Source organism: Polypterus senegalus, chromosome 8 (assembly GCF_016835505.1).
Source record: "Polypterus senegalus isolate Bchr_013 chromosome 8, ASM1683550v1, whole genome shotgun sequence".
Classification (NCBI taxonomy): Eukaryota; Metazoa; Chordata; class Cladistia; order Polypteriformes; family Polypteridae; genus Polypterus; species Polypterus senegalus.
The window spans coordinates 184,237,166-184,262,612 of NC_053161.1; the positions used below are offsets into that span (position 1 = coordinate 184,237,166).

At 42.1% G+C, this 25,447-nt stretch overlaps 1 protein-coding gene across 1 annotated transcript in view; it reads left to right on the forward strand.

The window, feature by feature from the left end:
• The window catches only part of LOC120534751 (zinc finger protein 22-like), a 33,872-nt gene extending 22,406 nt beyond the window's left edge, over window positions 1-11,466 (forward strand). The window contains exons 3-4 of the mRNA XM_039762332.1: window positions 10,955-11,068; window positions 11,168-11,466. Coding sequence (XP_039618266.1) covers window positions 10,955-11,068; window positions 11,168-11,466 — 413 coding nt within the window. The remainder of the gene's footprint in view (window positions 1-10,954; window positions 11,069-11,167) is intronic.
• Window positions 11,467-25,447: the final 13,981 nt, after the last annotated feature.

Below are 25,447 nucleotides of genomic sequence, written 5' to 3' on the forward strand. Positions count from 1 at the left end.
CTTAAAGATCATTTCTGATGTCATGTTGAGTTGTTGCTGCTGTTGTTCCATGTTCAAGTAGAGGACTTTTCTCTCTTCAGAGTTCACTCTTTGTTTTTGCTATCTGTTCCTTTGTTCATGGTGTGCTGTGATTCTGTCTTTCTCAACTCATTGTTAGGCACTTTACTATTCCCTCTGCACCTCTCTGGCACAAGAGGGTAGGTACTGAAACTCCCTTCTTGTAATAATGGCTCTTTTTAAGTCTTTAAAGACTGCTCAGGGATTAGAACAGAGGTTGGGAAGAATGGCTCTTAACACTAGAATTACCAGAGCCTACGAAAAACCTCGTAATTCCGTCCCACCTTAAACTGCTTCTTAAATCCCTTCACACCTCTCCGCCAGCGTCCTTTGTTCTCTAAATGTGCTGATAAAGAGAAGCTAGGAGCAGCCGGCTATTCCATCCCCCCACCAATTTAGAACGTGCACGAACTTCTCCCAGCTCATGCCTTGATTGAGTATCTGGGAGTGAAGTGGAGTTTTTGAGGTGAAATAATAGATCGTTTTTTGGAACACACGCATTTCATATCTGTTCCGTTTCTACAGTAATCTGTGTCAACACATTGTTAAAACAGAAACGTTTTTTATATTCTAGTAGTAGATGACAAAATGTAGGCATAAACTATATAATGTATGAAGCCTGAAGTCCAAATAGCAAAGAAACATTTTCACAAGAATAACACAATTGCACTTTTATTCAAACATATAACTGCAGAAACAAAAAGCCGCCTTAACATGCGACATTGACACCAGTTTACTGTAATTGATTCCGTGGTTCAATAGACTCAGCACCCGCTTGGGAATCAAGGGGTCACGGGTTTGATCCTGCGCCCCTCCGTTTTGAGAAGTAAACTGCTCTTATTCTTACTGTTTTAGAATAAAAGCATACATTTGATTTCAGTCTGGAACTGCCGGTGCAATTTATGATCCTTGTAAAGGTTAGCTTTTTTTTTTTATTCACTTTTCATTCTCTCAGTCGCGTTCAGAATCAATCCATACAACCCCATCTGACACGGCTGTTTTCACTAAAGGCGCTATAGCTCTGCAGTGTACCACGATGCATACTAACGCCAAACCCCCACCCGGTTCTGACACACAAACGCTGGCGAAGCTGCCTTCTTCGTATCTCACCGTCACTTGCTTTTATTTTTATTCAGTTTTATTGAGTGTTCCTGCCAGTCCCGCATGTTGCTGTATGCTTTTCTTTTGTACTCCAGGACATGCAGAGGAAAGAATGGTAAAGACCAGTAACTTCGGCGCTATATGCAATCATCAGACACTCCCCATCTGCCCATGTCGTTCAAACACAGGAACATATATTGGTGTAAAAGTATAACAAAAGTGCACTTTTATTCAAGTGCACTTTTCCATCGCCTTTTCCTGTAAGAAGCAATGTACACACTTCTCTCTATGCTGTGGTTTCTATTACACACCTGAAAGAAAGAGACAATATATGTGAAAATATCCAGCATACAGCAACATGCGGGGACTGGCAGGAACACTCAATAAAACTGAATAAAAAGAAAATCAAGTGACGGTGAGATACGAAGAAGGCAGCTTCGCCAGCGTCTGTGTGTCAGAACCGGGTGGGGGGGGCGTTAATATGCATCGTGGTACAACACAGAGCTATAGCGTGTCTGTATTCTGTTTCTTTTGTACCCAAGGGCGCGCAGAGGAGAGAATAGTAAAGAGCAGTAAGTTCGGCGCTATATGCAATCATCAGACACTCCCCATCTGCCCGTTGTTTTGTTATACTTTTCAATACTTTTATACTGCTCAAACGGGCATGCTCAAAAATACACGTGTAATGCCACGAAAAGTGCATGCAGACACTTCATTTCAAAACAAAACAAGTGCACTTTTATTCAAAACTACCTGTATAACCGAAGAAAAAAGAAAGCAAGTTACAGTAGGCGATTGATACGACAGCTTGCATGGTGCAATGCTAAGAAGTGCAGATTTTCATTCCGTGCTATATAAAATCATCACATTCAAATATTAACAGTTCCTACACACCCAAGGACCGTCCTTCCTACATTTACGACACGTGTACTTGTTGCCGTGTACACACCTCTCTGTGCTATGGTTTCTATTACACTGAATGAGCACCTGACACTGTACTTTCTTCCCTGGGGAAGGTCCCGCATCAGAGAATTTCCAGTTCCTGCATAAATTCACACCGATCTGGCGCTGTTGGTTTTCAAATAATATTGCATTAGTGCGATTATATTTTCACATATATTGTCTCTTTCTTTCAGGTGTGTAATAGAAACCACAGCATAGAGAGAAGTGTGTACACTGCTTCTTACAGGAAAAGGCGATGGAAAAAGTGCACTTGAATAAAAGTGCACTTTTGTTATACTTTTACACCAATATATGTTCCTGTGTTTGAGCGACACGGGCAGATGGGAGTGTCTGATGATTGCATATAGCCGAAGTTACTGGTCTTTACCATTCTTTCCTCTGCATGTCCTGGAGTACAAAAGAAAAGCATACAGCAACATGGGGGACTGGCAGGAACACTCAATAAAACTGAATAAAAATAAAAGCAAGTGACGGTGAGATACGAAGAAGGCAGCTTCGCCAGCGTTTGTGTGTCAGAACGGGGGGGGGTTTGGCGTTAGTATGCATCGTGGTACACTGCAGAGCTATAGCACGTCTTTAGTGAAAACAGCCGTGTCAGATGGGGTTGTATGGATTGATTCTGAACGCGACTGAGAGAATGAAAAGTGAATTAAAAAAAAAAGCTAACCTTCACAAGGATCATAAATTGCACCGGCAGTTCCATACTGAAATCAAATGTATGCTTTTATTCTAAAACAGTAAGAATAAGAGCAGTTTACTTCTCAAAATGGAGGGACGCAGGATCGAACCCGTGACCCCTTGATTCCCAAGCAGGTGCTGAGTCTATTGAACCATGGAATCAATTACAGTAAACTGGTGTCAATGTCGCATGTTAAGGCGGCTTTTTGTTTCTGCAGTTATATGTTTGAATAAAAGTGCAATTGTGTTATTCTTGTGAAAATGTTTCTTTGCTATTTGGACTTCAGGCTTCATACATTATATAGTTTATGCCTACATTTTGTCATCTACTACTAGAATATAAAAAAACGTTTCTGTTTTAACAATGTGTTGACACAGATTACTGTAGAAACGGAACAGATATGAAATGCGTGTGTTCCAAAAAACGATCTATTATTTCACCTCTAAAACTCCACTTCACTCCCAGATACTCAATCAAGGCATGAGCTGGGAGAAGTTCGTGCACGTTCTAAATTGGTGGGGGATGGAATAGCCGGCTGCTCCTAGCTTCTCTTTATCAGCACATTTAGAGAACAAAGGACGCTGGCGGAGAGGTGTGAAGGGATTTAAGAAGCAGTTTAAGGTGGGACGGAATTACGAGTTTTTTCGTAGGCTCTGGTAATTCTAGTGTTAAGAGTCAGTTCAGGGCATCCATGTCCAATGCTTTATGGAGAGGAGCTTACTGGTCAAAGAAAGTTTGTGAACTGTTTGCTCTGCACAGTGTGGTCGGCTTCTCACACCAAAAGGGCGCACATTTTCAGCTTTCAGCCCACACGAAGAAAGCATTGTCTGCTTCTTGGCTCCCCAGAGAGAACATATCCTCAGTCTTCATCCACCAAAAGGGCAGAAGAGGTGAATGCAACTACCTTTAAAGGAGGGTGTAGCCCCTGGTGATTGAACTAAAGCCCTTTCTAGTTGCAGATCCAGGGCCTGCTTATAGGCTTGTTATTTTTTCCCTCACAAACAGGCAGGTTCATTTCTCATTTACAACCCTAAGATGAAAGTCAATTTGGGTGTTGATTTGTTTGAAGGACACTCTGAAAAGCTGCAGCCTCAACTCTGATTTACACCTTTTTGTTTAGATGAAGTACAGGGCTGATAACTGGTATGAGCTGCACTTCAGCCATTCATGCAGGATTACAGGGTGAGGGGGTGCAGCTGACTTTCTGCCTCCTTATTAAATCTTCTGTCTTAACAGGTCTTGAGTGCCACTAAAAATCCTATTAAAATGGCGATGCCCACTTTGACCTGCACAGTCATGGAGTATCTGGTGTTGTGACATAAACACTTGATGTGTAGCCTGTGCAGCTCCCACTCCTAGGACTGGTGTGGCAGGTGGTCTGTGTGTCTGAGTGACCCTTGTATGATGTCTGGAGATTTGTGCTGCTGACCAGAACTATAAAGCGTAATTGTGACATTAGTGACCAGTATTTTGATTATTTAAATTTTGCTTATTTGTGATGAGCAAGACAGCATTTTTCATAGTTTTGTAGAAAAAAAATGCTATAAATTAGTTTCAGTCTCATATAATTTCTTCTAGTTTCTTATTTTAAAATACTAGCACAGTGATTTGTTCATTTAGTAAATTGTGCATGATGGTGAAATGTTAAGTCCTTCTGTTTTGATCACATTGTGTATTTAGGACTCTCCGTTCACTAGATATGCTAGGCCTTACATCCATCTTTTTTGTGTGTCTTGTTGCCTTTGTTCATTGAACATTACACCCGGGCATGGGTGCCACACATTTTATTGTTATATATGTATTTAGAAATATTTGTCTAATTGTTAGTTTCTCTTTGAAGAATATGAGAAAATAAAGCAATTTAGTTCTATATGACATTTTCTTTTCCTTCTGAAGTTGCTGTATATAATTTTAATTTAATCCTTTTGCCTTTGTTAATTTCCTTAACAAGCAGTGGAGCAGGGAGATAAACACTTTGCGTTGCCTGTGCAGTTTTACCACTCCTCAGGTTGGCATGACTGGTCTGACTCAGTGGTCCTCCCAGTGATGTTGTGTGGAGATTTGTGCTCATGACTGGGTTAGTCTAAGAGGAGGTGGCAGACAAAAAACAATCCATGAATGGCCCTCTCGCTCGTCTTGATCCATTCACACAACTTGTAGAGATTAAATTACCTCTCATAAAGGCTTCTACAGTGGCATACAAAAGTTTGGGCATCTTGGGCAAAATGTCTTTTACTGTTTTCTTTTACTACAGCTAAGTAAAATATGACCTGATCTCCAAAATGCATAAAGTTAAAGATGACAAATTTCTTTAATATTTTAAGTAAGATTACTTTTCTATTTCCATCATTTACCTTTTTAAAATAATGAAAAAGGTAAAAGGGCATGAAGGAAAAGTGTGGGCACCTGTATGGTCCTTACTTAGTAACACCCCGTTTTGCACGAATCACAGACTGTAAACACTTTTTGTGGCCCACTAAGAGTCTTTCAGTTCTTATTTGGGGGATTTTCACCCACTCATATTTTCAAAAGACTTCTAGTTCTGTGAGATTTTTGGGCCGTCTTGCATGCATTGCTTTTTTGAGTTCTAGTCACTGTGAAGCGCAGGGCTTGTACAGCTGCCCTAACCTGACAGAGACAGGAGCAATACAAGTTTCTCCACACAGCACACCTTTATTTACAGGTGAGAAGCGCTTTCTTCGCTCCTCACAAGAGCACAATGTGCACAACACCACGCACAGTCTTTCTTGCCTCCAGTCCTTTTAACGTCCACTCCTTTTCACAGGTTTTTTCCTTCTTCCTCCCTAATTTTGCCATTGAGTAGTGGTGAATGGCCCCTTTTATTGGGCACCCAGATTGACTCCAGGGGCCTCATGCATAGCGCTGCGCGTAGAATTCACACTAAAACATGCCATACGGACAAAAGCAGAAATGTGCGTACACACAAAAAAATCCAGATGCATAAATCTGTGCGTTCGCCAACTTCCACGTTCTTGTGCTCCATAAATCCCGGTCAGCGTGAAAAGTAACTCGCGTGCACACGCCTGCCACCACTCCCCAACTCCTCCCAGAATTACGCCTCTTTCAATATGCAAATCAATATAAATAGCCCTTAATCTCACGGTTCTGTGAAAAGACGATAGTACAAGTAAAAGCACGGGGGAAAATAGAAGAATTTCAGAGAATACCAAGTGGAAGCAAAAGAGAAACTTACTATTTGTTGGTTTAAACAGTTATATAAACAACAAAAGAAAGTTGATTGAGTGATGTAGAGTGGCGGATAAACTCGAAAGTTCAAGTTTACAAAGTCGCACAGTGCCCGAAATTTAAAAGAAGTTGTCAGATATCAAAGTCGCTGTGAAAAGGTGAGTCATATCCCACCGTCTGAGTGTCCTATAAAAGCTCATTAGGGTACAGAGAAAAGAAAAAAAATAGGGACACGGTGAGGAAAAAAAGCTTGAAATGTCAACTTTAATCTCGAAATTTTCACTTTAGTCACATAGTTTATTTTGTCATTAAAATAGAACATCATAAACTTCATCTTTAAATCATTTAATTTGCTAGTTTTTCAAATCCCACTGTAACTAAAGTAGCACGTTAAATGCTTTGTATTGTATGTGTTCTTCTATGCACTCTGTGTGTGAATCACTGCGTGCTTCTTAAACGGGCTTTCTCTTCCTCCAACAGGACACAGAATCCATTACATTCATGATATTACAGCTCTCTGAATAACTAAAATACTGAGATGTATACTTGATATCATTTTCATGATGATAAGAATTAAAGCACGTTATTAAAAATGGCGCACAAGATTGTTCCTGTCTCCTGCAAGATGCTTGCTGTGCCATACGCAACCTTCGATGAAATAATTTATTGCAGCAGTATTGTCTCTTTAGAACGTACTAACCTCCAATTCCTGTTCTTCCTTTTCTTTCTCCAAGTCACCAATCGCCACACAATCAGCCCTGTAATAGATGTCAAGCCATCTGTAAGCTTAGAACGCCAATTCTTCAAACTTTTAAGGAACATTGAAATATCTTTGCAGTACATGTTTAATTATACTATCCATTTATCCATCTAGGGTCAGGCCAATCCCAGCAAGAATACAGCGCGAGGCAGGAACTTCGCTAGCGCTGTGACACCGTGTCCTCACATATTAAATTATTAACAAAATATATTATTTAAATGATATTAATCCAATGTCCTTCTTCCTGCAGCACCTCCTGGTGTGGCGGAAATGCTGCTAAACAGGGCCCAGTTAACATCCAGGCACCTCCTGGGGGTGGCAATGGGCTCCAACAAGGTTGAGCTTCTATGCTTCAAACCTGTGGCCCCGTTGCAAGCCAAGGGGGCTGCCCTCTATTGGTCTGGGGGAGACAGTATCCAGAATAAGCTCTCCCCCCCTGTCTTTCTGTGCTGAAGGCATCCCAGCTGGGAATGGGCCCAGGCAGTCTGTCACACCACAGATTGTCGTTAATGTTCAGATCAAGGAACAAAGAGCCATGACAAAACCTTAAGCGTGGGTCTCTTGAGGAGTCCATTGTGAATTCTGGGGTGCAGTTCTGATCATTATCCTTTTGTAGAAGCCATACTCTTTTCATTTTTAGCTTTTATAGATGGTGTAATGTTTGCTTCAGAATTTTCTAACATTTTATCAAATCCATTCTTCCCTCTACCAGTGAACAGTTCCCGGTGCTCCTGGCTTCAACACAAGTCTGAGACATGATTGATCTTCTCCCATCCTTGACAGTCAGAGACGTTTTCTTGTCTGTGCCCTTTTCTTCCAAACACACCTTTGCTCATTTGGCCAAAAAGTTATTTTTTGACTTCATAAGTTCACATGTTTGGTTCCAAAATGCATCAGGCTTGTTTAGATGTTCATCTGCAACCGTTGAATTTTGTGGTGAGGACACATGATTTTTTTTTTCTTTTGATGGTTCTTCCTTGGAGGTCATATTTCTGGTTGTGTTGCTGCACAGTAGAACTGTGCATCACCACTCCAGAGTTTGACTACAAAAGACCACCAGGAAGCTTTAAGACACAGGGGTTTAGATTTGCCATTCTAGCAATGCTATGAGCAGTTGTCTTGGTCTTCCTGACCTTAACTTGATTTCCACCATTACTGCTAATTGCCATCTCTGAATAAAGTTACCAACTGAGGAGGTGGCTACTTGAAAACTCTTTGACATCTTCTATAGTCTTTTCATGCTTTGTGACTATAAATTATTTTATTCTTCACAGTGTTACACAGCTGCTTAGAGGAACCCATGGCTGCTGATTGCTGGGACAAGGTTTGAGGAGTCTGAGAATTTATACAGCTTCGAATTTTGCATCACCTGGCCATTCCTAATGATGATTGTAAACAAGCCAAAGCCCTAAGGAGCTAATTAGGGTCTGACGTCTTGGGGAAGATACCTGAGACCTCCGATCTCTTGGGGTGCACAGACATTTCTGGTGTACTCCTCCTTTTTTTACTCTACAAATCAAAAATAAGACACAAATCTTGTTTAAAATGCAGAAAAGAATGTTTTATGTTTAACTTTATGGCTTTTTGATATCAATTAATCCGATGTTGACTTAACTATTCACAGTAACAGTTATTTTCATCAGGGGGGTCCCTACACAATTGCATGTCACTGTATATGAAATGTCATGAAAGTGTACATCTTGGGTAATGCTACGTCTGAAAAGAACCATCCTCTCGCCAGTGTATATCGTGCATACATGTTATAGGACTTAAATGATGGAATCCTAAACTTTCTACTGTAGAAAATAGTGGTGTATCTAAAATGATAAATTGCAATTATTTTTGATGGATACTCTGATTTGTTCTGTCCTGTCCTGATCATACGTCTGGTTCTTTTCAAACATTGCCATTATTGTCAGCTAAGACACATTTGTTTCCTTAGCAGTTTTCCTGCTTTCACTTGATTGTTGAAAGTCGATGTGGTTAGCCGAGTATTGTACCTAAACGTTTCTTATCAAATTAGTAGCGGGAAATGTCTTTGCTTTAAATACACCACAACTAACAATTAACTTTTTCATTTTAAACTTTATATATAAAATTCCTATCACATTTTAGATACTTTAAGATATTTTCAAACAGCAGTTATTTTCTTCATCAGTTTCTACTCTGTGCACTCTGTCAGTTGTACGTGTGCCCTCAGTTTAACATATTCCATGTCATGAAATTGGTGGACCAGTCAACCAACTACAAGCCGATTTCACAGTAAAGAGCAAAAACTGGGCAATTTTAATTCAAGGCCAATTCATTTGTGTAACACTACTGTTTAATTCAGCTGTATTTCTTCTTTGTAGCGCTCTTCATTGAGTGCAGGCTTGGACTGCTTGATGTTTGCAGCCATAACAGAGATCATAATTAGATACATGAACACACACATTGGATCAAATTAACAATAAAACCTGGTAAATTTTAGCTTTGTCAACATAAGTAAGTCCTGATAGTAGATGCCCTTTAACATTATAATGGTGAGTATAAATGTCACCAGCGTGTCACAAAGGTTACCAGTCCTGGTGTCACCTGCCACTCCCCTGTAGAGCTGAAACACCAACAGCTGCGCTTTTCATCTATTTTCTCATCCTCTATTTTTTCTTCGAGGTCAATGCAGCTTCTGTAGGCCTGTGCACTGAGGCGTCGCTCATCCATTGCTCTCTTTTGCTTTGGTGAATGAAAGAAGACATTTTGTTGTTTGTTTTGGTGTCAAGTGGTTTTAGTTCAAGTGTTGGATAAATGTCAAGACACATTCTAATTATTAAAGGTGCACTTTTCATACTTGGCATGGCATTCTGTTTTATATAGTACCCTCCATAATGGCTGAGACAATGAAACATTCTTCTTGCATTTACTCCTTTAACCCACCGTTTAAATTGGAAATTAAATAATTCAAATGTAATTAAAGTGCAAATTACTGATTTTCGTTTCAGGGGATTTGCAAACATTTCAATCACACCTTGCAGAAATGACAGCACTTTTTCTGAATCGTCCTCCCATTTCAGGGCACTGTAATGTTTGGGACAATTGGTGCCAGAGGTGTTTGTAATTCCTCAGGTGTGTTTCATTGTTTTAGTCTTGCAGGCCTAAGACACCTCATTTTTCTCCTTCTACCTTTGGTCTCTGTAGTTGCCATTGTTCAACATGAGGGCAAGAGCTGTAGCAATGAAAGTCAAAGAAGCTGGAAAATAATAATGAAATCATTAGAGACATCGGAAAACCTTAAGATTACCCAATTCAACTGTCTGGGATATGAATAGCAAGAAAGAACACACTGGTGAGCTCAGTAATCATAAAGGGACTTGTAGGCCAAGTAAGACCACCACTGCTGAAGACAGTAGACGTTGCTGTAGATTTAATTTTGATCAGGACTTGCATACCCTGATGGTAACGATATTGCATGTATCTCTGTACCGTCTTAAGTATACCATCCCATACAGATAGCATTATGTGACTCAGAGTGACAGAGATTCCTCACCAGTTCACACTGAAAAGCCGCCATCGCCAAATAACCCACAGCTGTTAAGACCTATAAGAGAAAAGGGATTGTGTGATTTCTGCATGGTGGTCTCTGTAATGAAGACTGCAGTTCAGCACACACTTTAAAGAGAGAGACAGTAGGGAGTCTAAATCAGCTAAGTTATCATCATGAGCCAAAATGTCATTGTGATACATCAAAACTCACTTCTTGTGTAGCCTGTCAAACATCAGAATGTGAAATGTGCAATGAAATGAGATTTTCTATTCAGTTCTTCGTTTTTCCGCTTGGAGTTCCTAAAATGCCAACACAAATAAAGTCTGCATGGGACTTACAAATGCTCAAAACTTGAGGGAACTTTGAGCCAATTTAAATAGCAAGTTCTAGTTTTATAAATCCTAACTTTTGCATAAGAGACAGCTTTCATATATGTGGCTGAGCAAAAGGAAGCTTTATAAATGTGTCCTTGGTGAGAAGTTGTAATAAAAGGACATAAAATTAAGTGTGTTTTCCAAGTACATCAAAAGTTTTACAATTGCTTATGCTGATCAAAGGTTGTTCCTAATTTCAGCCATCATGTATTTAATGTGAGTTAATGTTGATAATAAGGCAGCAATTTGAAAATAAGTGCTTTTTTTTCCTTTTTGTTTTAAATTTTACACAGGAAAGAAAGATCACTGCAGTGTGGAATGTGGCAGAGAATTCTCTAACAGGAGTGCTCTTCAGAAACACATGAGAGTTCACACGGGAATGAAGACATATATCTGTAATGATTGTGGTAAACAGTTTTCACAAATAGGCCATCTTCAGAGACACACTAGAGTTCACACTGGAGAAACGCCGTATTGCTGTAATGAATGTGGCAAACAGTTTTCAGAGATGGCCAGTCTACAGAAACACATGAGAGTTCACACGGGAGAAAAGCCGTATTGCTGTAATGAATGTGGCAAACAGTTTTCAGAGATGGGCAGTCTTCAGAGACACATGAGAGTTCACACGGGAGAAAAGCCGTATTGCTGTAATGAATGTGGCAAACAGTTTTCAGAGATGGGCAGTCTTCAGAGACACATGAGAGTTCACAACAGGATAAAAACAGTAGAAGTTCAAAAATCAGTCCAGAAAAACAAGAACCCTTCAGGACTCAAAAATGAGGTTCAGTCCTGTCCTGAAAAGTAAGCAAACTAAACTATTGTTGAGAAATGAATCTCGAAGAGAAGCCATATCGCTGTTTGGAATGTGGTAAACAAATCTGTCAGAGCAGTACACTTCAGAGACGCACCAGAATTCACACCGGACAACTAAACTGTCCTGACTAAAGAGTGAGGTTCACTCCTGCCTGGACAGTAAGCACATGTAACTGAAACAAATCCATCCTACTTAGTGTTGTGTCAGAAACAAATCAACATGGAGGAGAAATAGAAGTTTATATCCTTTTTCCTTTTCCAGAAACAAAATAAAGAACAGGGCGTCATATAAACGGCTTCTCACCAAAGCCCCTACAGCCTCCACCATGCGCCTAGCTCTGTTTTCATAAAATACGTATTACCTATAGAACTATTTACAATATATTATACACATTTCATCAGAAAAAAGAAAAAAAAACACTTTACAATATACATAGCTTCACACAATAAATAATAGTTCAGCTTTATAATATTGTATATTTTGCTATTTTAATATAACAAAAAATAAAAAAAACATAACTTGACAAAAAAAGAACAAACAGCTTCTCGCCAATGCTTATTAAATAATAAATCAAATCAATTACTAATAATTATAAACACAAACTATTAATACAAAATCAATAAAATAAAAATTTAAATCCAAAATATACACATGATCATGCGGTACACCACATTGAATTATGTTTTAATATTGTGGCAGCGCACTAAAAGAAGACATGCTTTTTAAATTTTATTTTGTTTTTGTTTGTTTGCTTTTGGTAATATAACATGCAAAACTGTATATAAGAACTTTGGGGGAGCCTGAGGCTGCCTGCCATCTGTAGGGAGTCACATTAATTAGCATCCGTACTCCAAAATATGACACTTAAGTTTACACCAACAATTGCTTTGGGGAAAATTCATAACTAAAAGATACAAAAAAATTAAAAAGACAGAATACACTTTGCTACACAAATTGCAGTAGTGCGTGTGGCAATAATTCTCACAAATCGGAATCTTCTGGGCCACAAAGAATTCAGACTGGGTGCCACCTCCACTGATCTACACCAGGGGCTGTCAACCCTTTGTCATGGTATACCACCCCAAAAATATAAATGTTCTGAAATACCTGCATTTTATTTTGGTGTTAAATTGTTAATTACTAAACTGTTTTTATGTTAAACTAAAGGTGGAATTTATTTTTTCACCCAGAAAATGTTCTTTCAGAGAGCTTTTATAAAGTACTAGTAATGTTAACCTGTCAAAGACATGTTTTAGAATGAATTTCAAAAGGATTTAATATGTTATGACTGATAGGCACTGACAGTGTGTCGCCATGAGGAGGTCACTTCAGCTGTCTGTGGTAATACTGGAAAAGCAAAAGAAATGCCAGCAATTGTGTCTCCTCAGCGTCAGTAAATTTTATTATTACCAGTAACCGCGCACTGCACGATAATGTACAGTGAATACATTTGACTTGACCATTCCCAGTTTTCATCCTCTTTCTCTCTACATTTACCATTTGTTTGCTCAGAGGTTGATGTGCTTGCTGCTTCCTGAGCAGCTTTTCTTTTCTCCACCCTAGCGGCCCACTGCATCTCTTCTTTCGTCTGCATCTTTTTGCGTTAAAACTGATTAAGTTAGTTTTTGTGTTGCAATTACTTAACCCTACTATTACTCTAGGGTCGGTACCGACCCGTTTTCAAGTTTTAAATGCATAAAAGTACCACATACATTTTGTTTACTGCATCAAGGCTTTTTCTATTTTTCTGAAACTTCCATTTAAACAAAAAAAAAAAAAAAAAGGTAAATTATTTCTCTAATCAGAAATTCACTGCCTGTGGTCTTACCGGGTCGGCCACGACCCAGGGTACAATAAGAGATCATAAAACAATAAATCCTGGCCAAACTTAAGTTACAGTATAAACACACTCTCAGCTCACTCTGGCCCCCCCCACACCCCCACACAACTCTGTCAGGTAGCAGGCCTCTCCCATCCCCCGAGCTGTAGTCAGGGGCTTATCTCTTCACACCTCCCCCGAGTAAAAAAACAGAGACAGCCCAGACAAAACAGACCCAGACCAGTTCAGTTTGGTGATTGTGACTGGAGAGAAAGCATCTAATTTGCAAAGGTAAAAATGGCCAGATTCACAGCACTCCAAGCTCTGGATCATATCCTAGCTGAAGGACAAGTTACAGAGTGGCACAGCGACACTGATAAGGTGGACTCAGAGGAAGAAGACATTGTGGAGTGTCAGTCAGAAGACACAGACACAGAGTCTGAGGAGGAGATCACCTCTGAAGCAGTTTCCCCACCAGCTGAAGTACTACAGTCCAAGAATGGCAGCATCTCCTGGAGGTTAGTACCACCTGACGAGACTCGCAGGACAACTGGCAGGGCAGCTGCTGAAAATATCATCAGAATGACTCCTGGGGTCACAAGGTTTGTCATAACAAGGATAAGGGACATCAAAACAAGTTTTGAACAGTTCATGCCATCATTGCTGAAGAAAATAATACTTGACATGATAAACCTAGAAGGACAAAAAGTCTACGGAGACACATGGATTGACTTTGATGAAGAATTCCTGGATGCTTATATTGGAATTCTTCTTCTTGCTGGAGTATACCGATCCAGCAATGAGGCCACAGCCAGTCTCTGGGACACAGCAACAGACAGAAATATTTTTCGGGCCACGATGTCACTGAAGAGCTTCCACATGATCTCGAGAGTCCTCAGGTTTGACAACTGAGACATGAGAGCAAGACGTGACAAGCTTGCTCCCATAAGGGATGTCTGGGAGAGATGGGTGCAGCGCCTGTCTTTGATGTTCAATCCAGGAGTGGTCAGCAGGAAGATGAAGAGCTTCAGCACCAGCATCCTTCCCTTTAGCCAGCCCTGCCACAGCCAGCCCTGCCACAGCCACAGACCCAGACCCAGAGAGGCTGCGGATTCCAAAAGAAAGCTGTCAGGTCTGCCCAAGCAGCAAGGACAGAAAAACCAATTCCATGTGTGCCAAATGCAAGAAATATATTTGCAAAGAGCACACTAAAAATGTCACTTACTGTCCTACTTGCACATAGTGTAAACATACAGTAGCAATCCTGCTCCTGGAGAGCTACCACCCTACCACCGTACTACTAATTCTATTGGTTTGATTGTTTGTTTGATCTACATTTTGTAATTTATTTTGTATTTTATTTTGTCTTACTTGTTTGGCTTTGTCTTTGTAATTGAATTAAAGTTCAACTTTTGGAAAAAAATACTTTTTTTGCCTTCTTCTTGAAGTAAATATATATGGGTCAAAACCGACCCTAACACCACAGATGTTACTAATATTAATAATATTGATATTGATAGTAATATTATTAAAATAAAAAATTGTCATTTTTTTTTTTTTACAGTTGTGTTCTAATACCCCTCAGTAATAGTCAGGTAACATATAAACCTTAGATTTATTTGTATAATTCTCGTGAGGTTTATTTTACCAATTTTTTTGGACTGGGCCGTTTTATTGACATCATACGTCTCATCTTCAGAGGGCCACACCAAAAATTTTAAAACCAAATTTTAAAATCTTTTCATGGATAAGGAAGCCTAACAAGGTAACCAAGAGGTAAGGAAACAAACTGGATGATAAAAAAATGTTTGAGGGTTGAGGGAGGCTGATTTAGGACGCGGGTCGGCACCGACCCGCCCAAGATAACAGATGGGTGGAAATGCTAGGATAATAGTAGAGTTAAGTACGTTTTATTTAATTTTTCAGTTAAGCTGGCACTTAAATCTTCAATCTGCCTAAAGATGGATTAGTGAAGGTGAAAGGGAATGAGAACGGCGCCCATACGCATGCGCCGCACGGCCGTCCTGCTGCGTTCTACCAAGAGTTAATTCTACAATAAAATAAAATTAAAAAGAGTAATAGAAATCATCACCCTGAATTCGGATAGCAGGCGCCATGTAGTATATGTGTATCAAATTTCAAGTCAGTAGGTGAAACGGTTTGCGAGCTACAGGTAATTTAAAATCCTTTGACAGACATACGAACAGCCACGGTAGTGTATTATACAAGAAGATTATTGTCAAAAAGTTTAGTAAAGTCACGCCTTTTGACCAGAAGTGGTTTCCTGTTCAAGATAGACTTTGCATTCCACTGTCTTGGTTTACCTACAGTGTGCTTACTTTATTGTTGTATATTATTTGTTGTTTTGAATAAATTACAATAACCTGCCTGTCATCTCCAGTCTTTTGATGGATAGATAGATAGATAGATATTTTATTAATCTCCAAGGGGAAATTAACATAATCCAGCAGCAGCAGCATACAGATAAAAACAATATTAATTAAAGAGTGATAAAAATGCAGTGCAAGTTAAAAAAAAATGCAAGGTGGAGGTGTAACAGTCTATAATCTTGTATAATGTTAACATGGAATTGAAGAGTCACATAGTGTGGGGGAGGAATGATCTCCTCATTCTGTCAGTGGAGCAGGACAGTAATAGCAGTCTGTCGCTGAGCTGCTCCTCTGTCTGGAGATGATCCTGTTCAGTGGATGCAGTGGATTCTCCATGATTGACAGGAGCCTGCTCAGTGCCTGTTGCTCTGCCACGGATGTCAAACTGCCCAGCTCCTTGTCTGCAATAGAGCCTGCCTTCCTCACCAGTTTATCCAGGCATGAGGCATCCCTCTTCTTTATGCTGCCTCCCCAGCACACCACCTTGTAGAAGAGGGCGCTCGCCAATACCATGTGATGGAACATCTGCAGCATCTTATTGCAGATGTTGAAGGACACCAGCCTTCTAAGGAAGTATAGTCGGCTCTGTCCTCTCTTGCACAGAGTATCAGTATTGGCAGTCCAGTCCAATTTATCATCCAGCTGCACTCCCAGATGTTTATAGGTCTGCACACAGTCGTCTCTGATAATCATGGGGTCCATGAGGGGCCAGAGCCTCCTAAAATCCACCACCAGCTCCTTGGTTTTGCTGGTGTTCAGGTTTAGGTGGTTTGAGTCGCACCATTTAACAAAGTCCTTGATTAGGTTCCTATATTCCTCCTCCTGATGCAGCCCACGATAGCAGTGTCGTCAGCGAACTTTTGCACATAGGCAGGACTCCGAGTTGTATTTTAAGTCCGATGTATATAGGCTGAACAGGACCGGAGAAAATACAGTCCCCTGCGGCGCTCCTGTGCTGCTGACCACAATGTCAGACCTGCAGTTTCCGAGATGTATATACTAAGGTCTGTCCATTATCCATGGTACCAGGTATGAATCTGCTCCCATCTCTGTCAGCTTGACACTAAGGAGCTGAGATTGGATAGTGCTGAAGGTGCTAGAGAAGTCCAGAGACATAATTCTTACAGCACCACTGCCACTGTACAAGTGGGAGAGGAATCGGTGTAGCATATAGATGATGGCATCCTCTGCTCCCACCTTCTCCTGGTATGGAGATGTTCGAGGACGTGGTGGACCTGTGGCCTCAGGTGGTGAAGCAGCAGCTTCTCCATGGTCTTCATCATATGTGACGTTAGAGCGACAGGCCTGTTCCAGGCTCAGGTTGAAGATGCGCTGTAGAGGACTCCCCAGCTCCAATGCACAGGCCTTCAGTAGTCGTGGAGATACTCCATCTGGACCCACTGCTTTGCTGGGCTGCTGTAATTGTGGGTGGGGGGAAACTCTCTCTTATGCTGGTATCAGCAGAAGGATGGGTGGAGGGTGCAGTACTCTGAAGTCAGAGTGAGACTGGGTTAAAGTGGTCAAACCTGCTGAAAACGTTGTTCATCAGGTTTTACTCTCTCCACGTCTCTGTCGATGGTGGCACCCCGCTTTGAGCTGCAGCCAGTGATGATCTTCATCCCATCCCACACTTCCTTCATGCTGTTATTCTGCAACTTCTGCTCCAGCTTTCTCCTGTACTGCCCCTTCGCCGCCCTTAGCTGGATTTGGAGTTCCTTCTGCAAGCACTTGAGCTCATGCTGATCACTGCCTTTTAAAAGCCCTTTTTTATCTGGTTCAAAAGGCCCTTGATGTCACTTGTAATCCATAGCTTGTTGTTAGCATAGCAGCGTACTGTTCTTACTGGAACTACAATGTCCATACAGAAGTTGATGTAGTCAGTAGTGCAGTCAACAACCTCTTCAATGTTCTCACTATATGATCCTTGCAGGATATCCCAGTCCGTAGTTCCAAAGCAGTCTCTCGGAGACTGCTCTGCCTCGGGGGACCACTACCTGAATGAGCGTGTGATTGTAGGTAGCTCCCTCACTCTTGGTTTGTATTGAGGCTGAAGCAGAACCAGGTTATGATCTGCTTTCCCAAGTGCAGGCAGCGGGGTGGCGCTGTATGCGTCTTTAACGTTTGCATACAGTAGGTCAATAGTCCTATTTCCCCGAGAGTAACAATCCACATACTGGGAGAACCCGTCCTCGAACCGCCGCCTTATCATGTGGAGGGGTTTTCATGTCCCAATAATCCTAGGAGCTCTGTTGTCCAAGGCTTTATGCCCCTGGTAGGGTCACCCAAGGCAAACTGGTCCTAGGTGGGGGATGAGAAAAAGAGCGGTTCAGCAATCCTCCTATGAAGAACAAAAAAAATTGGATGGTGTTTTCCCTCATTTGGATGCGGGTCACCGGGGTCCCCCTCTGATGCCAGGCCTGGAGGTGGGGCTCGGCCGGGCACAGCCCGAAGAGGCAACGTTGGTCCCCCTTCCCATGGGCTCACCCCCTGTAGGAGGGGCCAAGGAGGTCAGGTGCAGTGTGAGTTGGGTGGTCGTCGAAGGCACGGATCTTGGGGGTCCGATCCTCGGCAACAGAAGCTGGCTCTTGGAACGTGGAATGTCACCTCTCAGAAGGGGAAGGAGCCTGAGCTAGTGCGTGAGGTCAAGAGGTTCTGTCTAGATATAGTCAGACTCGACGCACAGCTTGGACTCTGGAAACAATCTCCTTGAGAGTGTCTAGACTCTCTACCTCTCTGGAGTTGCCCCCGGTGAGAGGCACCGAGCGGGTGTGGGCATACTTATTGCCCTCTGACTTGGAGCCTGTTCATTGGGGTTTACCCCAGTGGACGAGAGTGTAGCCTTCCTCTGCCTTCGGGGGGGGGGCGGATCCTGACTGTTGTTTGTGCGTATGCACCGAACAGCAGTTTGGAGTACCCACCCTTTTTGGAGTCCCTGGAGGAGGTGCTAGAGGGCATACCTTCTGGGGACTCCCTCGTTCTGCTCACATGGGCAATGACAGTGAGACTTGGGAGGAATGTCCCCCAATCAGAACCCGAGTAGTGTTTTGTTATTGGACTTCTGTGCTCATCACGGATTGTCCATAACGAACACCATGTTCAAGCATATGGGTGCTCATATGTGCACTTTACACCAGGACACTCTATGCCTCAGTTCGATGATCGGCTTCATGGTCATGTCGTTGGACCTGCGGCCACATGTCTTGGGCACTTGGGTGAAGCGAGGGGCGGAGCTGTCAACTGATCACCACCTGGTGGTGAGTTGGCTTCAATGGTAGCGGCAGTTCGTAGCGGCAATCCCGAACCCGTTGATGGACACCAGCGGTGAGGGATGCCGTCAAGCTGAAGGAGGAGTCCTACAGGACCCTTTTGTCCTGTGGTACTCTGGAGGCAGCTAATAGGTACCGGCAGGCCAAGCGGAATGCGGCTTTGATGGTTGCTGAGGCAAAATCTCGCACATGGGAGGAGTTTGGGGAGGCCATGGAGAACGACTTCAGGATGGCTTCGAGGAGGTTCTGGTCCACCGTCCAGCATCTCGGGAGGGGGAAGCAGTGCAGTGTTAACACTGTATATGGTGGGGATGGTACGCTGCTGACTTCGACTCAGAGCATTGTGGGTCGCTGTGGGGAGTACTTCGAAGACCTCCTCAGTCCCATTAAAATGCCTTCCAATGAGGAAGCAGAGCCTGGGGACTCGGAGGTGGGCTCCCCCATCTCTGGGATTGAGGTCACCGAGGTGGTCAAAAAACTCCTTGGTGGCAGGGCCCCAGGGATGGATGAGATACGCCTGGAGTTCCTCATGGCTCTGGATGTTGTAGGACTGTCTTGGTTGACACGCCTCTGCAGCATCGCATGGACATCAGGGACAGTGCCTCTGGTTAAGTAGACTAGGGTGGTGGTCCTCCCATTTAAGAAGGGGGACCGAAGGGTATGTTCCAACTACATCCGCGGTCGCGGAACAGTGGACCAGCTCTACACCCTTGGCTGGGTCCTGAAGGGTGCATGGGAGTTTGCCCAACCAGTTGTTAGACCGTGTCCCTCGGGAAATCCTGTGGGGGGTAACTCTGAGAGTATGGGGTACCAGACCCCCTGATAAGGGCTGTTCGGTCCCTGTTCAACCATTGTCAGAGCTTGGTCCACAATCCGGCAGTAAGTTGAACCTGTTTCCAGTGAGAGTTGGACTCCGCCAGGGCTGCCCTTTGTCACCGATTCTGTTCATAACTTTTATGGACAGCCAGGGCATTGAGGGGGTCTAGTTTGGTGGGCTCAGGATTGGGTCACTGTTTTTTTGCAGATGATGTTGTCCTGTTTGCTTCATCAGGCTGTGATCTTCAGCTCTCTCTGAATCAGTTTGCAGCCGAGTGTGAAGCGGCTGGGATGGGAATTAGCTCCTCCAAATCCGAGACCATGGTCCTCAGCCAGAAAAGGGAGGAGTGCCTTCTCAGGGTTTGGAGCGAGATCCTGCCCCAAGTGGAGGAGTTTAAGTATCTCGGGGTCTTGTTCACGAGTGAGGGAAGAATGGAGCGGAAGATCGACAGGCGGATCGGTGCGGCGTCCGCAATGATGCGGTCCCTGCATCGGTCTGTTGTGGTGAAGAAGGAGCTGAGCCCTAAGGCAAAGCTCTCAATTTACCAGTTGATCTACATTCCTTTCCTCACCTATGGTCATGAGCTATGGGTAGTGACTGAAAGAACAAGATCGTGAATACAAGCAGCTGAAATGAGCTTCCTCTGCAGGGTGTCTGGGCTTTCCCTTAAAGATAAGGTGAGAAGCTCAGTCATCCCGGAGGAGCTCAGAGTAGAGCCAGTGCTCCTCCGCATCGAGAGGAGTCAGATGAGGTGGCTCGGGCATCAAATTAGCATGCCTCCTGGACGCCTCCCTGGTAAGGTGTTCCGGGCACGTCTAACTGGGAGGAGGCCCCAGGGAAGACCCAGGACACGCTGGAAGGACTATGTCTCCCGACTGGCCAGGGAACGCCTCGGGATTTCCCCAGAAGAGCTAGAAGTGACCGGGGAGAGGGAAATCTGGGCATCTCTGCTCAAACTGCTGCCCCTGCGACCTGATCTCAGATAAGCAGAAGAGGATGGATGGATAGATACTGGGAGATGGCAGGTAATGTTTTGTCCAGCGTCACATGGTTAATGTCTCCAGAGATTAGCACAAGTGCCTCGGGGTGCTGTGTTTTTAGTTTAGCAACAGCAGCATGAATGATGTCACCTGCTATCTCCACATCCTCCCGAGGAGGGATGTAAACAATAACAACAATGACGTGTCGAAACTCTCTGGGCAAGTAATAGGGACGCAGACTTACGGCCAACAGTTCGATGACCCTGAAGCAAGTGGAGATTTTGACTTTTACATGTCCAGAGTTGCACCAGGTTGTATTCACATAGAGAGCGAGTCCTCCTTTCTGTTTCCCGCAGGTATTTATGTCTATGTCCACTCTAACTGTGCTAAACCTGGGTAGCTCCACGTTAGCATCTGGGATGCTAGTTGTTAGCCACGTTTCACAAAACCACAACAAACTGCATTCTCTGTAGGTCCTGACATTTTTCTCCAGCACAGCCAGCTCCTCGATCTTATTTGGTAATGAGTTCACATTTCCCAGGATCACAGAAGGCACTGAAGGCTTGCATCACCACTTCCTCGTTAGCTTCTTAGCCTTTAGCTTAGCGTTGGCTCTGCTGCCACAATACCGTCTTCTTACCTCGTCAGGTAAATAGGGAACCACACCGGCACGGGCCTTTGTTCTCAGCGCTAGAAGTTGACTATCTGAATAAACGAGTCTCGGTGTGTAAAAATCCATGTCCAAGTAGTAAAAAGTGTCCAGGAAACGTGTCCACATCAAAGAAAGTGGTAGGAGTGATCATAGAGAAAAAGGCATTCAGCTTTCAGTTGGCCAAACCCTGCAAATTAGCCATTTTCCAGAGGTCCGTTAAACCCCTCTTTTACATGGTCCTTTGAGCCGAAAGCTAAATCGACCAACTCGAGAGTAAAATTGACAAGGCAGTGTGTGCGGAGGAGCCTAACCTCATCTCTAGTGCACTGGGCATCGATGTAGAAGAGAACATCTGAGCTGACATCTCCACATTCAGCCAAACACCAACTCACACACTGCAGACAACACATCTGTGGGCGCCGCTACGGCCTTTCAGACAACAGGCTCAGTGCACTAAGCTTAAAGTACTCGGCCAAGGCTGCTGAGAGACGAGGATTCCATCTCACCTTTTGAACTGGGATGTGAGATACTGTCCTTCCAGAGGTAACGTGTTGTCCATCACGAGCTCCAAGCAAAGCACAGATAGCAAACTGAGAAATGCAGTGAAGTAACCGATCAGTTAAATCACATCATGGCAGCAACACATGCAGTGTGCATACAGCTTTACTCCGACCCCTTGTTTTTTCCCCCCATCAAGACAAGTGATGAAAAGAAATGTGCTGAACTGGAGGAGATTAGGATTTTGTAAGTAATGAGCAATGTAATGAATTTAATTTCAGTAACTTTTCCCAGCACTGGTCGCTTGTGAACTTTTGTTTTTGTTTCTGGGATATCAACACTTAAACAATTGGTGGAAATAAACTGAAGTCTTCTTAAGCAACTGGCTAAATAAATAGGCAGAAACACAATGATGTTTTATTTTTCATCTTCATATCATTTTAAAGACAGAATTATTGGCATAATCAAAGTTCCAACTAATTTGCATTGTTGTGTGGCTCAAAAGTATTAATTAATTTAATTAATTAATTAATCCTACTTTCAGCCATTCACTAATTAGTGTTTTACTGTTCATTCATTTGTTTCTGTTACACAAAACTGTTCAATAAAGAAACCAAATTAATTTAATATACATGGGCAACTGATTATTAAAACTGTTTTTTATTACAAATAGTCCCCGGGTTATTTCTGTTTTTAAAAAAAAATATTAATTTGCTTGAGGAAATATGACAAATTACAATTAATACATAGTGACTTTCGATTACAAATTTGAACTGGGAGATTAATTGCAGTTGAATTTTTAATCAGTTGTCCTCCTGCAAACACATAATTTAGAACCATTACAAATGATGAAAATCATAACAATTGTGTACAATATACAGAGCCATTTCTTGCTCTATGAAGTCTCTACTGAAGCAGAGGGCCATCGAAGCCACTAAGGCCCCCCAAGCTGTAAGTTCAGCCTCAGTATATTTGGGGAGTATGAACATCACGCGTCTGTTTGTAGCCAGCTAAGCCCCATCATGTGTGTTTAATGAAGCACTTACAGTATATGCTTTAAATTTAAACATTTGATTTAAACAAAACTCAGCTGCAGTAGCAGGAAGGCTTTGGCTTGTGTTTGTGGGGTAATCAATTCAAAATCAGTGATTATCACCAGACAGTCGTGTCTCGCGATGATTGACGTCTACCGACAGGTATGAGTGGAAAGCTGACAGAGTCAGGAGGAAAATAACAGGAAGTAAAGTCACATTGATACCTTAGATGGCATGAAAAACATAAAAAGAAGAAACCTGAAGAAAGACTATGCAAAGAATGAAGGTAAAGGATTTGTTAACGATGATGCAATGGATCAGAGGTGGGAAAGAGGAGAAGTAAAACAACTTTGTTACTGTGCTTGAGTAGAATTTTCAGGTAGGTTATCTGTATCTTTACTTGGGTATTTTATTTATTTGAGACTTTTTACTTGAATCTCATTGCATTTAAAAGGAAATAAATCTGCTCCCTACAACATAAATAAATCAAAAAAACATCCGCAACTTACTAAACACATAAGGTAATCTAGATCAGTTAATTTTATTAAATTATTTGCATGTATATGTGAAATTGAAGGACTATTCCATTATATTTATATGCACAATGTATGTCTTTCATTTCTGTGTATAAAAAACATTAAGCGCACGGGAGAGAAGTGAAAGGAACAGCACAGGCAGCAACTGTGATGATTTAAACAGCGAAGATATCGTCAAACCAAAGTGAAGCAACGCTGGGCTTATTAATGATATCGAAGATACAAGGAGGTCAGAAAATACGCCCCTTACAAGTGGTTGGCACAAAAACGAGCCTTGGTGAATGCGTTGCCTTTTGTCTCAGTCATAACAACAAGAGGTGATGGCGTTTAAAATTCACCTTCCGATATTAAAGAAACACATTGGAGAGAAACAACTGAAGAACTTCTGGTTTTGCAGGAATAGTTGGCATTCGCAGCAGGGTGTCAATTAAAACACTTGGAAAGTAGATTTCAGATCCAAACTCGGATATGCCGATATAGACGTACATATACGTGTGTGTGGTATGCAATAAAAAGTTAAAGTAGAACGAGTCTTAGATGCCAAATTACACATAAAGGAAAATAGATAACGTTGCAAAATCTTACAAAAATATGAATTTGAAAAAGACAATACTAAAGTTGGTCACTAGATGGCACAGTTGTTACTACAGGCACTATTGAGAAGCGTTTCACAGAGTTAATGAAATTACAAATAGTAACAAAAATAACGTTATTAATAAATTAAATATTCTGAGCTAACGGTGCCTTACAAGAACTGCAGAAACAATAAAATTTCTCAGAAATATACTGTAATATAATAACTTTTTAGTTCTAAAATAAATCATATATATACATGCAAACAATTTAATACGAACAAAATTCTTATTTTGCAATTCTTATTCCATTCTTATTTGCAGTGGTGATGGACAGGCTGACAGATGAGATTAGACAGGAGTCCCCTTGGACTGAGATGTTGCTGATGACATTGTGATCTGTAGCGATAGTAGGGAGCAGGTTGAGGAGACCTTGGAGAGGTGGAGATATGCTCTAGACATGAGAGGAATGGAGGTCAGTAGGACCACCAAGACAGAGTACATGTGTGTCAATGAGAGGGAGATCAGAGGAATTGTGAGGATGAGTAGAGTTGGCGAAGGTGGATGAGTTTAAATACTTGAGATCAACAGTACAGAGTAATGTGGATTGTGGAAGAGAGGTGAAGAAGAGAGTGCAGGCAGGGTGAAGTGGGTGGAGAAGAGTGTCAGGAGAGATTTGTGACAGATCGGTATCAGCAGGAGTGAAAGGGAAGGTCTACAGGACGGTAGTGAGACCAGCTACAGTATGTTATATGGGTTGGAGACAGTGGCACTGACCAGAAAGAAGGAGACAGAGCTGGAGGTGGCAGAGTTAAAGATGCTAAGATTTGCATTGGGTGTGACAAGGATGGACAGGATTAGAAATGAGGACATTAGAGGGTCAGCTCAGGTTGGGAGACAAAGTCAGAGAGGCGAGATTGCGTTGGTTTGGACATGTGCAGAGGAGAGATACTGGGTATACTGGGAGAAGGATGCTAGATAGAGCTGCCAGGGAAGAGGAAAAGAGTCAGGCCCAAGATGAGGCTTATGGATGTGGTGAGAGGACATGCAGATGATGGGTGTAACAGAGCAAGATGATGAGGACAGAAAGATATGGAAGAAGGTGATCTGCTGTGTCAACCGCTAATGGGAGCAACCGAAAGAAGAAGAAGAAGATATAATTTTAAAGAATTACTCAGAATTACTGACATAACCATTGAAACTGCTGACTAATTTACATTGTTGTGTCGGCTAAATTATTAAATATACAAATAAATACATAAATAAATAAACAGAAATCCTTTGACTGATTAGTGTTTCACCGTTTGTTCATTTGTTTCTGTTACACAAAACTGTTCAATAAACTAACAATATACAGGCAATTGATTATTAAAACTGTTTTGTATTAGAAAATATTCGTTGAGTTATT